This window comes from Passer domesticus, chromosome 6 (assembly GCF_036417665.1).
Source record: "Passer domesticus isolate bPasDom1 chromosome 6, bPasDom1.hap1, whole genome shotgun sequence".
NCBI lineage: Eukaryota > Metazoa > Chordata > Aves > Passeriformes > Passeridae > Passer > Passer domesticus.
This window is the reverse complement of record NC_087479.1, coordinates 54,070,582-54,084,019: the sequence shown is the minus strand read 5'-3', so window position 1 is coordinate 54,084,019 and position 13,438 is coordinate 54,070,582. Positions and strand designations below refer to the sequence as shown.

Below are 13,438 nucleotides of genomic sequence, written 5' to 3'. Positions count from 1 at the left end.
GGGCGGCGCGGGGCGGGCGGCGCCGGCCGAGCCCCGGCACTCGGCGGCGGGAGGGGGGCGGCGGTGATGGAGGCGGCGGCGGCGGCGGCGGGGGGACGCGGGCCGCGGCGGCGGGGGGCGGCCGGCGGGGCTGTCAGTGCCCGCTGCCCGCGCCGCGAGCGGCGGGGCCGGGGGCGCGGCGGGGCCGGGGCGCGATCGCTGCTGACCGGGGGATTCCTCCTCCACCGTCTGTTCTGTTCCCCCCCCCCGTGCCGGCGGCAGGAGAGGACAAAGGCGCAGGAGAGACCTGGTGAGCACCGCGGGGTCACCGGCGAGCCCCGAGTTCGTGCGGGGCCCCGGAGCGCGGCCGGGCGGGAGCGGGCGCGGGCGGGTCTCCCCTTGCCGGGCCCCGGGAGGCCGCGCCGGGAAGTTGAGGAGGGGGCGGCGGGTGCCGGCTGACAGCTCCCCGGGGACCGTCCGTCCCTCCCGCCTCCCGTCCTGCCCCGGCGGGGGCGGGCTGGGGCGGCCCGGCGGGCCGGGGGTGCCCCCTCCCCCGCGGCGGGGCCGGCGCGCTGAGCTGCGGTTGTCCGGCTGTTTATAAACAGAGTTCAGCAAGTGCGGGGAAACTGCCTCCCTCGGCCGAGCCGGGAGTCCTGGTGCCGTGGTTCCAAGGGAGGCAGGGGTGGGGAAGGTGCTGGCGGGACTGGGAGCGCTCGGCTGTGGAAGCCGGGCAGGAGCAGGATGGAGCGAGTTCTCCCTGCGTGGTCCTAGCGGTTCTGTAACCCTGCGAGGGGGATGGCGGATCCCCTTCCTCGATCCTATTCCCCGATTCTTCTCCCCGAAGGTCTGTCCTAGGGATTAAGAGCCGTGCCATACCCAGGCTTTGATTGGTTTCTGTCCCTTTAAAAAAAAAAAGTGGAGGTGCCATCTGACGCCCTGGGAGGTTTTCCCAGGTTGGTGTGTGGTGTCACAAGGTGGCACATTTGGAGAGCTCAGCATTTAGGTCTCCTCCAGCCGGGGGTTAGATCCCTAACTGCTTCCCTGCTTGGGTGCTGTATGTAGGAGAGATCCCATATGCCTTCCCTGATCACGGGACATACCCTGTACCACTCTAGTTTCTCCCAGGTGCCACGGTACAGGATATCCCAAGGACAGTGATTGTGTTGTTTGGAGAAGTTGGCTCTCCAGTGTTTAGTTTTGGAGAAGCCAGGGTTTGACAGCACTCTCCCTGTTTTTTATCCCACTGTGGGCCAGAGGAGCTGCTGGTGGTAGTGTGGAGCCAGGGTGGGAGACCTGCAGCTCCTGTTGTGTTACAGAAGAGCTGGTGAAGTCGTTTACCCTGACACTTATTCTAAGTTAAAATAGGAGCCATAAAAGTTGGGGTGGGCTCACCCACTGGGTTCTCTCAGCCCCCAGAGCGGGGTGGGGTTGGCCCCAAGAGAAGGGAAGTGAGGGGTGTGGGTGTCCCTGTGCCCTTTCTCACTGTTTGCCTCTGGCTTCCAAGGAGGAAGAGGACGACGACAGCAGTCCTGGCGTGTCCTTCTCGCTCTCTTCCGAGGAGTCGGAGATGGAGCCCGAGGAAGAACGGATCCGTTACAGCCAGAGACTGGTCAGTAGGGCCTTGAAACAATCCTGTTCCAGCCTTGGAACAGCTGGGGAAGGGAAAGGCTTTTCCTGGCTGCAGGGTGGAGCAGCCCAAACAGGCTGGTGGTGGATGGATGCAGCCTGCACAGAGGTGTGGGCTTGGCCTAGGTGGCTTTGTGGGTCCTTTTGTGGCACTGAGTTTGTCCTAATGAAGGGAATTTGGCTGCTGAGCTCTGGAAAGTGGGGTTGGAGGCTGAAGCTGGGGAAGGAGCTTTGGGATAGCAACATGAAACTGGTGTCAGTGTAGTTTCTGTCACAACAGGTTTTTTTCTGAGTGTCTGTGACAAGCAGAGCACCTGAAACACTGTGTGTTACCAATCTGGATTTGAGTGGCTGTGAAAGCTGAGGGAGCCAGCTCCAGCTTCAAGCTTCCTGGGCCTGTGTCTCTTCCCAGTGTTTTCTTCTGAAGGGAGCTGTTCCAGCATTCAGCTCCCAGTCAGGCTCTGCCAGGAGCTCTGGTGTTTGTGCTGGGAGACTGCATGAATCCAGTGGTCTGGGAATTGGGCTGTAACTGGGAACAGCTTGGGAGCAACTGCTCTTAGAGTCTGAGGCGATTTTCCCAGAGATCCTAGGGATGGAGGGAAGCTGCTGTGTCTCCCACGCTGTTTTGAGGCAGTTGCAAGCCCCCAGGGAGGGCAAGTGGCAGCTCTGTGGTGGATTCTCTGTGTCACAGCAGTACCTGTACCCTCCCCTTCAAGGTGCTGCCCATAAAGGTGAATCTTTATCCTTTATTCCTCTGGAGTCGTTTGGTGTGAGGCTGTGTGGTTCTTGACATTAAGCTTTGTCCTCAAGATGAGCAGTTCTGAGTGCTGGGGAGTTCCCAAGTGCTTTGGTGGATGTTTTAATTTGGCATCAGCAGCAGTCCCACCTCCTCCCTCATCCTGACACATTTATTCCCACAGCTGTGCAGGATGCAGCTCAAGGTGCTGGTTTGAGTGGGCAGTGATCCAGGACTAACCCAAAACATCTGGATAAAGATATGGCAGGTGAAGGGGGCTATCAGCCAGGAACTTGTCCGTTTAAAAATGCTCATCATCTCTCAGATAAAAATCAGGAGGAGTTGGTGTCCTGGTGCAGGTGGGCTGGGCTCCAGCAGAATGTGCTAAGCTGGATAAATGCCTGCAGGCTGATGAGCTCCGTGCTTAAGGGGTTTGAGAAGGCACATGGGCAGCAGGGTGAGGCTCACCTGGACTTGTGTGGCCTCGTGTTGTCTGTGCTGGCCTGAGGCCCAGGGAGGAGGCATGACCCCTGTGTGGTGGGTGAGGCTTAACTCCTACCTCCTGCCTTGCTTTTCCTGGAAACTTCCAGCTCATTATGTGCCCCTGCTGTGTCAGTGACACTCTCCTGCTGAAGGACCCTTAAAAGATGATTATTTTTCTTCTGTAGAGCATGATTTGACTTACTCGAATATCCCACATATGCCTGGGACTTGGGAGCTGGGTTAGTAGGCCTAAATGAGAAGTTCCAAGTAGGGAAGCAGTGAGCTTGGTGGTACAGTGTGTTTCTGCTGTGTGACTGGGGCTCAGTTAGCAAAAAATAAATGTATTTTAAAAAACCAGTCCAGGTGTGATAGTAGTTCTACCAGCCAAACAACCTGAACCAGAATAGTTTATGGTGGTGAAGGAGCTGAATTAATTGTGTGGTTTGGTGGTACCAGCTGAGATGGCAGAGGCAGTCTGTTCTCTGGTGTGTCAGGTAATCACACTGACAGCATCTTTTTCCTGACTAGTTTCTATTAGGACATAGAGAAATCTTGTGTGTTCTGCGTTATTTTATTTAGTTTGCACTAATGTTGCCTTCCCCTGCTTCAACAGAAATCTGATGTGTGTCTGTTTTGTGAATGAATATATCAGTGTTGGTGCAAGATCTGGGTTTGGAGGAGAATTTCACCTCTGTTTCAGGCACGGTCATGTTCCTGCAGGATTTCTCTTCTGGGTCACACATGCCTGTGTGGCACAATGACACTTTGATTAGGTGGGTTGCACTGCCCTGAATGTACTTTCTTCTTAGTTCAGGCTCTGCATCCATGACTCCCAGGATAACACAGGCCTGGGTGAGTTGCTCTGGGTTCAGGGATATCTTGGGAGGATGTCTTGCACCCGTCCAAGACCATCTGTGGGAGAAGCTGTGTCCTGGTGAGCTCTGGGAGGCTCACACAGCCAGTGGGTGATGCTGAGTGTGAAGAGGACACAGAGGAGCAAGTTATGGGGTATTTGTGCTCCTCGCCCAGAGACTGGGAGCAGTGGAGGTGGGACTTGCAGGCACTGTGGAGTAGTTTCCTGCTAATTCTCTGTGAGTGTAGTTCTGCCCAGCTCCCTAACGAGGCAGTTCCTGGGGCTTGGGCATTTTCTTGCAGCATTTCAAGCTGGAGTTGCGTGTTTTGCAGGCCCTTAACCGAGGAGCTGAAATGCTCTATTGTGTCCTGAGCCTGAGTGACAGTCCAGCCCTGGCACTAACAATGCCATGGTCCCTCTCTGAGACTTGGAAATCTTTGCTGGCTGTCACTGGGTGGTTGCACCCAGCCCATGTCACACCAGGCTGTTGGGCTGTGCACAAGCAGCCTGGACTCCTTAAAAGCTCTGGAGAAAAAGAGCCATTGGCCTGCTGCTCACAGAGGCTGCCTGCCCTTCTACAGAGCAGTCCTGCCATGTTCCTGGGTGCTGGAAGTGTGAGGAAATCTCACCTTCTGCCCGCTCCAGGGCTCATTTTGGCAGGCCTGTGCTGTGAACTGAGACTAGCAAGGCCCTGTGAATTGCAAGCTGGGATTAGCACATTACCACAGTGCTGCCATGTGCTTGCAGTGACAATGTTCAGGGTGAGAAATGAAGGGCAGCAGCGCTGGATCACTTCAGAATGACTTGGGAGCACAGCAGGGGACTGCCATTATCCGAAGGACAAATCCTGCTCATCGCAGCCTTCCCAGCAGTCTGTATCTCAGGGTGTGGTTCCCAGTTAGAATTGCCGGGGTGGCAGAGCTGGTTGAAGAGGTTTTCTCCCTCCCTCAGTGAGTGCTCCAGGAGCTGATGGCCCTGAGGTGAACGCTGCCTCAGGGAATTGTGGATCCTGCCCTGGATGGAAGTTGGCTGGGGGGAGGCATCTAGTGCCAGCTGTTGTCTGTGCTGGGGTAGTGAGCAAACCTGATGGGGCTGGAAGTCTCAGATGGGGAGACTGGGTGGGGTAGGAACCTCTGAAACTGGCTCTGCTGCTGGAGAGAGCCCGAGGAGGGGCCTCACCCTGCCTGGGGGCTCTGTGGGCTGAGCCACAGCTCCTGCTGGGGTCTTGGACCCGAGTGACCATCCTGGCTGGGTGCAGTGTCACCCTTACTTTGGCTGTGGAAAGAGTTGTGACACCCATGAAGGCAAACGGGTTCATGGAGCAGGAGACTGAAGTTCTGTGTGTTTTGGAGAATTAGAGAGGTGAGAGGGGAGCTGGGCCATGAAGCTCTATCCCGTGGTCTGAGGCAGTCTGTGTCCTGCCTTAGCACTGCCCTGCCCTCTGGTCAGATCCTTGTGTGAAATTTGAGAGGAGGCTCTGCCTGTCCCTACCAGCCAGAAGCCGAGGCCTCTCCTGTAAACAGCAGTTACCAAACCTGCCCTTACATGTTGGTGTCCAGGCTATCCCCTGAGAGAGTTCAGATGGGCTTTGCAGCATGTGCAGCCATCAGCTGGGGGATGAAGCCTGGGGAGTGTGCAGGACAAGGTTTTTTAACAGCCCTGCGTGCTGTGGAGTGATCCCAGCTCAGCCCATGCCTGAGGGGTGGCACTGCTGGCTCTGACCAGTGCCCAGAGTGGAATCTTGTGGTTTCCAACTTGTTTGTGTCCTTTCTGCAGGATGGATGGGGTGATGGTTCAGGACACAAGTTGTGGGGCCAAGAAGGCCCACACATGTTGACAGGACACTTGTGACAGTTTTTCTCACAGGATAGGAATAAATTGAGGGATAAATGGCGTCAAAGCTGAGAGAGGGAGGTCAGGGGGAGCAGGCTGTGGGCTGCCTGTGTCAGGTAAGATAGGAAAGAGGAGGATGCAGCTTCCTACTTTCCCTGTGTTGCTCCATCTTCAGTGTTTCACAGTATGCCAACAGTGGGATGCAAGGAGCAATCCCATCAGGTTCAGCCCAAGTTCTGGTTTGTCCTGTAAAGCTGCTCACTGCCAGGTAATGATCCCTGGAGATTGCTGGTGTTTGTCACCCCCAGCTATTGGGGGGTGACCCAGGCCAGTCCTGCTGCATACTGTCTTTCCCAGGGCTGCTCCCTCTGATTTGGGACTCACATGGGTGCACTGGGGTGACCCTGCCTGTGTATTCCCTGCAGACACCGAGCATGGGATGAGCCCCAGGCACTGGGTGAGAATTTGGGTGTTTTTACACCACCTGCTCCCTCTTCCCCATGTTTGAAATGTGACACTGGCAATTCCTGTCAAGCAGAGCTCCTTCCTGGAGTTCCTCTGTGCCCTGTGTGAAACCCAGCCTGGCCAAATGTCCCTGGTCTGCTGGACACACCTCAACTGCCCAGTCTAGACAGGACCTGGGCAAGGGGGGTAATTAATCTCTCCCACAGGCCTCAAACTGGAGGCACTACAAATGAGTCATTCCAAATGACCCAGGTGTAATAAATGAGTTCTAAATAATTCAGAGGCTGTGCAGATTTGGTCTGGGCAGGGCTTTGGTGGAAGCTAGCAGCAACTGAAGGCTATTCTTGGAAAGCTTTAGAAATCCCTGTGAGCATTTAGATCCTGCCAGATGCATGACTGTGCTGGTCCCTGGGAGAATATGTCCCTGAAACCAAGTGGATGCTGTTCCACATCAGCAGAGAGGGATGCAGGAGGTAAATATCTGCTGGATTCTTACTGTCCCAGGCCTGGCTGTGCCCTGAGTGTGTCCTGGAAGCTGCAGTGCTGACTAAGCAAGGAGCCAAACACCTCAGAAGCACTTCAAGTTACCTGTGAGTTACCAAACAATCTCTGCAGGCTTCATTTATGTTCCTATAATAAGCAGGAATAAGTTTTCCCAGGGTTATCCCAGCTGGAGATGACACTGACAAGTCAGGAGAGCAGTCCCTGTGCCCCCAGTGCCTTTTTAGTTATGTCAGGAGCCACCCAGATTTACAGGTCACTGGCTGGGTTTGGGGGAGGAAGGGCACATGTGGGAAAATGGTGAAATGCTCAAAAGGTGGAGAAACAAGGCGCTGCAATAATCTTGTCCTCTGAAAATATATAAAGGAAGCAATTCCCTTCAGGATGAGATCTCTGGTGCTGCTGCTGAGGGAAGAGTGTTGCTGTTTCCAGAGGAGGAAATGATGGCTGAGCCTTCAGGGGGCTGTGAGGAACTTTGGTGTTGTTCTTCCCTTTCCACAGTGGCCTGCCCTCCCTATGCTGTTTATGCTCCCTGTTTACCTCTTCTCCCAGCTCTTGGCAGCCAGGTGGGGAACATCCATAGCTGGCTGTGGCTGTTGCTTGCTGCCACTTGAGGTGGTTCAGGTGAACCTGGTGACAAAGTGTATCCTGGGAATCCATGATGGGGGAGAGGAGGTGGAGCTGTTGGACAGGAGTTCTGTGTCCATGCTTGTGCATCTCTGTTGCTGTAGCAACAGCACTGGGAGTAAACAGCAATGAGCTGGCTTTCCAGGGATTCTGAATCCCTCTGGAAGTTCCAGGAACTTGAACCAGAGAAGTTTTTTGGGCTGAGATCTGCCCAGGGTTGCAGGGTGGTGGATTTTCCATGTTTTAGCCATTGCTCTGTACGTGCTGCCCCCACACACCCTTTGAGGTCAAGGAGGAGGCTCTGTGAGCTTTGTTCATGCTGGTCCTCAGGGCTGGGAGCTGAGTGCATAATCCTGTTGTGTTTTAGCCAGTCCTGACAGAGTCTGGGAGAAAATACCACTTAAAAAAAGTCCTCCTTGTTCTTCCATGTACCCCTGGCTCCTGGGAGCTGTAATCTTGGGATAGAGCTGAGGCAGCTGGAAGTGGAAAGGAGAGGGCTGGCAGTGCATGCTCCTTTAAGGTCAGGCTGCCTCAGTGTCTTTAATTTGCTGTGCATAAATATTTCCATGTGTCACTGAGCCCCTTTGCCCCATTTGGAGTAAGGAAGGGACGAGTGCTGGGCTCCTTATGGAGGAGAGGGGGAGGGAGTGCAGGGATGGTGTAGCAGCACAGAGTCCAGTGGAAATATCCTTCCTAGTAGCTGGATTCCCACATTGTCCATGTTCTTCCCAATGGCCCTGGGCTGTTTTCCCTCTCCCTGAGCATCCTCAGCCCCATAGCCTGCAATGCAGGCAGCCTGCTGCTGTTCCCTTTAAAAGACAGTGTCAGCTGAGCAGGAATTGCAGGGCAAACCTCAAAGCTTCCTGCGTTTTTGTTATTCCAGTACTCCTGTGGTCCAGCTTTTCTCAGGCTGGGTGATGGGACAGAGCTGGCAACAGGTTTTGGAAGAGCTGGATTGGGACACTGAGAAATTCGGAGGGTGAGCACTTCTCTCAATAACAAAAAAAAAAAAATTATTAAAAAATCCAAGTTAGCCCTGTGATCTCCCAGTGTGCTGGAGACAGGTCCCCAGCAAGGAATGAAGTCACTCAGGGCTGGCCTGCTACTACTGGATCAGCTGAGTGCATATGGCTCTGTCTGTCCCTTGTCCTGGGTCTCTGCCTCCTGGTCTCTGTGGGGCTTAGTGGTGGGAATATGGATTAAATGCGTATAATTTTCAAGCCAGCCTTTTTTGGAGCAGTTTGGTCTATTTTGTTCCATTTGGGGGGGATTCTGTTGCCTTCCTGCACAAAGCAATAGGAGGAGCAGAGCTGGTACTGCTCATCTACGTTACTGCATAGGGCACGTGCTGGGGACACTTGACAGGGAAAGGGCTGCACACAGGGGTTTTTTTCTTGGATTTCTTCTGATTGGGAAGGGGTGGGATGTAATTCAAGGGGTTTTCTCAGTCTTCTCCAGAATTAAGAGGGCTGAATGCCAAAGGATAGCTTTTAGCACTGAGGGTCAGTGTTCAGCCTTGAAATGGTGTGGAGTGTTTGATGGTCCTTCAAGAGCTTCTCCAGGCTTGCATGGAATCCAGGCAGGATTTCTCCCAGTGCTGTGGCTGGTGGTGGAAATCGGCAGTCTGGGGGTGAGAAGTGCCATCAAAGCCCTTTGGGACAGTGGCTGTGTGTGACAGAGGCTGCAGGTGACTGGAGTGAGGAGCTGTATCCTTTCGTAGGAGCAGCGCATCCTTTTTGGGACTGCTGCCAGAGCTGCCCATCTGTGATCTGATCTAGCATGTTCCTCTGCCTGGTGGTTTTGCTGCTGTGGCTGGTCAGTGTGTGGTTTGGGAGCAGCTGTGGAGCTCTGCTTGGCCCCTCCATCCTCCCTCCCCTCCTGCCTTGCTCCAATTCCTCAATTACTCCTCGTGTGCGTTCGATTTTGTAACCCAAAAGTGCAAACCAAAGCGTTCTCCCCGGTCATTCTGAAGTGCTGCCAGCCTTGCTCGTGATAGGAATCCCTCCTGGAGCTGGCAAGCCTGGAAGAGCTCCAGTTTTGTGTAGATCCTGTTTGCTCATTGCTCGTCAGCCTGGTGCTTTGAGTCTGTCTTTATCCAGGGATGTGCCACCTGGGATACACCCATTCAGCACTCCAGCTTTTGAGAGGAATGGGAGGTGGTGAGGGGCATTACACCTGAGTTAAGCTCAGTGGTTCCTCTTGTCCTGAGTCTCTCAAGGGGACTGTACCTGTTCTTTAGATCCTAAGTGGTGCTTCCCATGTCTGGGGGAGCAGGGAGTCCAGGATTGAAGGTGGGAGAGGCACAGAGGGCAGGAACCTGCTGCCGCTGTGCTGTGCTGGTGCTCCAGAGCTTAGAGCCCAGCCCAGGAGCTGAAGTGGGAGGTGCAGACTTGGAGGGGAGAGGGATATAGAAAAGAAAAGCTCTTGTGCTTAAGATAAGCAGTGACCTGGCAGGCTGCTGATTGGGTGTCATAATCTTGGTGCCTTGGTTCTTCACACTCTATCTGGAAACACTGGCAAGGGCAGATCTTCCCTGCATAGCCCGTTCTGGCATTGGCACCTGCTGTGCCCTGGGTTTGTCTGATCACAGCCTGGCTGCTTCCCTGCTTGTCCATCCTCCTGTCAGGCTGCCTTGTGTCTTCCTGGAGAAATGGATGTTGTTCTTCCCACTTTGCCACTGCTAAAATTGCTGGGGATTCTCAGCACAAGGTCTCAGAGGCAGAATTCTGGACTTGCCTCAGGTACTCGCTAGAGATCAGAACACCCTTCGAGAGATTCAACTGTTGCAGGTCTGGATTTATCTAGGCAAGAGCCACAGTTGTTTGCTGTAAAAATATGTGAAAAGTTAAATTCCTTAACTGAGGAGAGTTGAGCTGGTTGATTTATTATCAATTTGGGTGCATTTCAGCAGAGTAAACCTGCAAAGGGATGGGGCGATGAAGAAATGCACTGGTAGGTCACACTGTTCTATGGATACACTGGGAGCCAGGAAAAGTTAAAACCTGCAACAGGGAATTTTGGGATTGGAAATGGAGGTGAAACTTTCTGCATTCTTCATGTCAAAGGAGTAGAAGAGAGTTGTGGGAGGCTTCACACGGGCAAGCTGCTCTGGAAAGACAGCAAGCAGAGGGAGAGGAAAAGTGAGAGGGGTGCTCTGGTCTCCTGAGGGGGAAGGAGCTGTGGCATAGCAGGAAGAGGTTCCTGGTGACTGGGAGATGGAGCTGAGGGAGGGGATGGCAGCAGACAGGACAGGAAGTGACTAAAATACTGTGGTGTGTGTTGGTTTCACTCTTTAAATACATGAGGCTCTTTCAGCGAAAGGACGGCTTGTTCTTTTTTTCAAATGTGACCTTGTACTCGTTCTTCCCTCAAAAACCTCACAGGAGAGGAGTTTTCTGGCTCTCTTCAGCTGACTGTCAGCTCCTTTGCTGTTAGAAGGAGCTGTGCTCCATGGAGGCAGCACTTGCTGATGGAAAGAGGTTTCCAAGGGAGGATTTTGGAGAGCGTCACTGTGGCGATTCATTAGGTGCTTTCCCTGGAATCCTTGGGTGAAGGAGAATGCAGGTGAAATAATCAGAATAGAAGAGATAGGAAGCACAGATATTAATCCTACTGACAGCTATTTCCTCCAATAATTGAATGGTACCCAGGAGGTTCAGAAAGAAATGGTGAAGGACAGCTGTCTTAGGTGGGAATTGCTGGCTCTCTGGTCTTGGAGGATGAATAAAGAAAGTGCCTTTATCTTGACCCTGCCTGACACAGAGAGAAAAGGTTTGGACCACTTCCTTAGTAAAACTCTCAGCAGGATGAAAAATGCCTGAATCCTAAGAGAAAGCTGGGAAAACAAAGTGATCTTTAAATATTGCTGCTTAATGCTGAATGCTGAGGTTGTCCCACAGATAGTGTAATGTGCCTGACTCTGTGCCCTTGCTTCACTGGAGCTGAACTTCACCCACAACGTTGTCACAGGTGGCAGTTCTGGGGACATCTGCTGATCTCATTTTGGGAAGCTCTATGTCCCTGGCTGAACTGGTTGATACTGGAAGGTCTCCCAATAGTGGAGTCACTCCCAGGAAGAAGCAGTTCTGGTCTAAGAGTCCAGGACTGTGAGTTGCTGATGTTCTCTGGATGGGCTGTAGGAATGTGCTGGGAAGGGATACTCGGCCAAGCTCTGTCCCTAGCACAGGCTGTGGGACAAGGGGAGCCAGCTCTTCCTGGGAAGAAGTCCAACTTGGTGCTGTCAGAAGGATTGGCACAGCTCTGTGTGTGCAATAGTGGCAAGGTAAGGTTGGCATTAGCTTGTCATGGCTTTGCAGGTGTCACATGTAGCCATTTATTTATTCAGGCAGCAATTTCCTGTGTGGCACATGAGAAGAAAAGGGGTTTTGGAGCATCCACTGAGCACATCTGTCCTCGTACAGAGACCCAGTTTGGGGACATGGGGTCTGTGGTTTGTGTCACTGTGCCATGAGGAAGCTGCAGACTCCAGGAGGGGAAGACTCCCGCAGATGCTGCCTCTCCCATAACGCATGCCTGGAAGCACAGAAGCCTTTCCTTCCTCCTGCCTGCTCTGGGGCCCTGAAATATTGTTTTTCCCCACCCTCCCAAGACAACAATGACTTGAAAGCAGTGTGGCCCCGGCTGGGTCCGATGGGATGGGAGCTGTTTGCATTGTGCTTTTGGGTCCTCAGCCGCAGCTGGGATCCTGCTCTCCTCATGCTGGGCCAATTAGAAGGCCAGACTCTTCCCTGCCCAAGGGAGCAGGCGAAGCTGATCTGCCTGGGAGCTTGAGGGGGTTTGTGGCTGATGCTTTGCTGATGACAGGAGCAATAGACTTTGGAATTTGCTTGGCTGGAGGACACAATCCTCTTCCTTCTGTGTTTTGCATCCCTGTTTCCTCATTGCAAAGGGATTCAAGTTTAAGGTGTTCCTGCCTGTTTCCTGGTGTTTGCACTTCTGTGGTGTGGCTGCCTTATCATGGAGTGGTTTGGGTTGAAGGTTCCAACCTGTTTGCTTTGGAGGCTGTGTTGTGAAGGAGATCTGGGAAAAGTCTGAGCAGGTCCCTGATCCCACAGTGCATCTCCAGCATCCACCCATGGCACCAGTAGGATCCGAATCAGGCCCAGCCACGTGGTCATATTTCTGTTGAATGAGCTGCTCTACACAATCCCCAGAGCCTGGCCTGGTGCCACTTCCAGAAGGACAGACAATGCCTGGTCACCCTGCCTGTGGCTGGAGCTGCATTCCAGCCTGGATATCCCAAGGTTTGTCCTCAAATGGGACTCACCTGAGTTCCAGCCCCGTACAGTAACCCCTGCTCCTGGTTAAGTGTAGCCAAGGGAGTCAAATACAATCTATTAAGGGACTGGTTTGGACATAAGCCTCTTCTTGCCAGATTTTTCATGCCAAACCTTTTCCTCCCAAAAGGTGAGGTTTTGAATCCAGCAAAGGCAAAGGAGCTGCTTTTCCCCCTAGAAGTGAGTGTCTGGAGTAAGGGAGCAGGTCAAAAAGCAACCTGATCCTGCATTGAGCAGGACCCACTTGATCCCAAAGCAGGTGAGACCACGGACTGCAGAATCCTCCTCTTCATTGTGCACATCCTCCTTCTGACAGAGAGCTGCCTGCTGGGATCTGTAGTCCTAGAATTGCCTTGGATTGGGAAGAGTGAAACGCTGGTCATGCTGGAAGGTGATTCACATCCTTACCTGGCATAGGTGTGCCTTGAACTTCCCTGCTGTGGTTTAGTAAGGAATAGAATGAAGTGGGCCTTTCCCCACAATGCTGGGTTCTTCAGGAAAAGCTGAGTTTGAGGTTTGCTTATTGTCCCTAAATCCTGCTCAGGGCGGACCCCTCTCTGCTCTGTACCCTCATTTTAAACCTGAGTACCATGCAGGCTTCATGGATTCCATGATTTTTAAGGGTAAGTGCTTTATGAGGTGGGCTAATCATCCATTATAACACAGTCACAACACCTCTATATCTCAAACTTCAAGTTCTGATGCATCCCCTTGGAAGGGCCAGTCTCAGTTTAAAGGCAGAGTGAACATTTGGGAGTTCCAGTTTTTGGTGAGTGCAGCCCAGCTTTAGCGGTGTGAAAATCCAAGAGTTCCCAAGGAATACGTCACTTATGCTGGTGCCACTCCCATATGTCTGTGCTTTTTAAATGCACTTTCCCGCCTTTATACAAGTATCTCTGTAAAAAACCCGTAAGTAAAGTGACTTTTTGTGTTGTTAAAAACGGGGAGATCCCACTTATCTTTAGTGGATGGCTTAAAACAAAGGACAGCAGCCCTCTTCCAGATTGTTTAATCCTCGGGGCCATTGGACAGGCCCTG

General features: G+C 53.0%; 1 protein-coding gene and 1 long non-coding RNA gene across 2 annotated transcripts in view; both read left to right on the top strand.

Moving 5' to 3' along the window:
* Nucleotides 1–13,438, top strand: part of KDM2A (lysine demethylase 2A) — a 33,502-nt gene that overhangs the window by 184 nt on the left and 19,880 nt on the right. Inside the window, exons 2-3 of the mRNA XM_064425837.1 lie at nucleotides 262–289; nucleotides 1,484–1,588. Coding sequence (XP_064281907.1) covers nucleotides 262–289; nucleotides 1,484–1,588 — 133 coding nt within the window. The remainder of the gene's footprint in view (nucleotides 1–261; nucleotides 290–1,483; nucleotides 1,589–13,438) is intronic.
* On the top strand, nucleotides 5,448–13,044 carry LOC135303724 (uncharacterized). The gene is made up of 2 exons (XR_010365130.1): nucleotides 5,448–7,623; nucleotides 7,987–13,044. It is a non-coding gene; the product is annotated as an uncharacterized LOC135303724 (long non-coding RNA).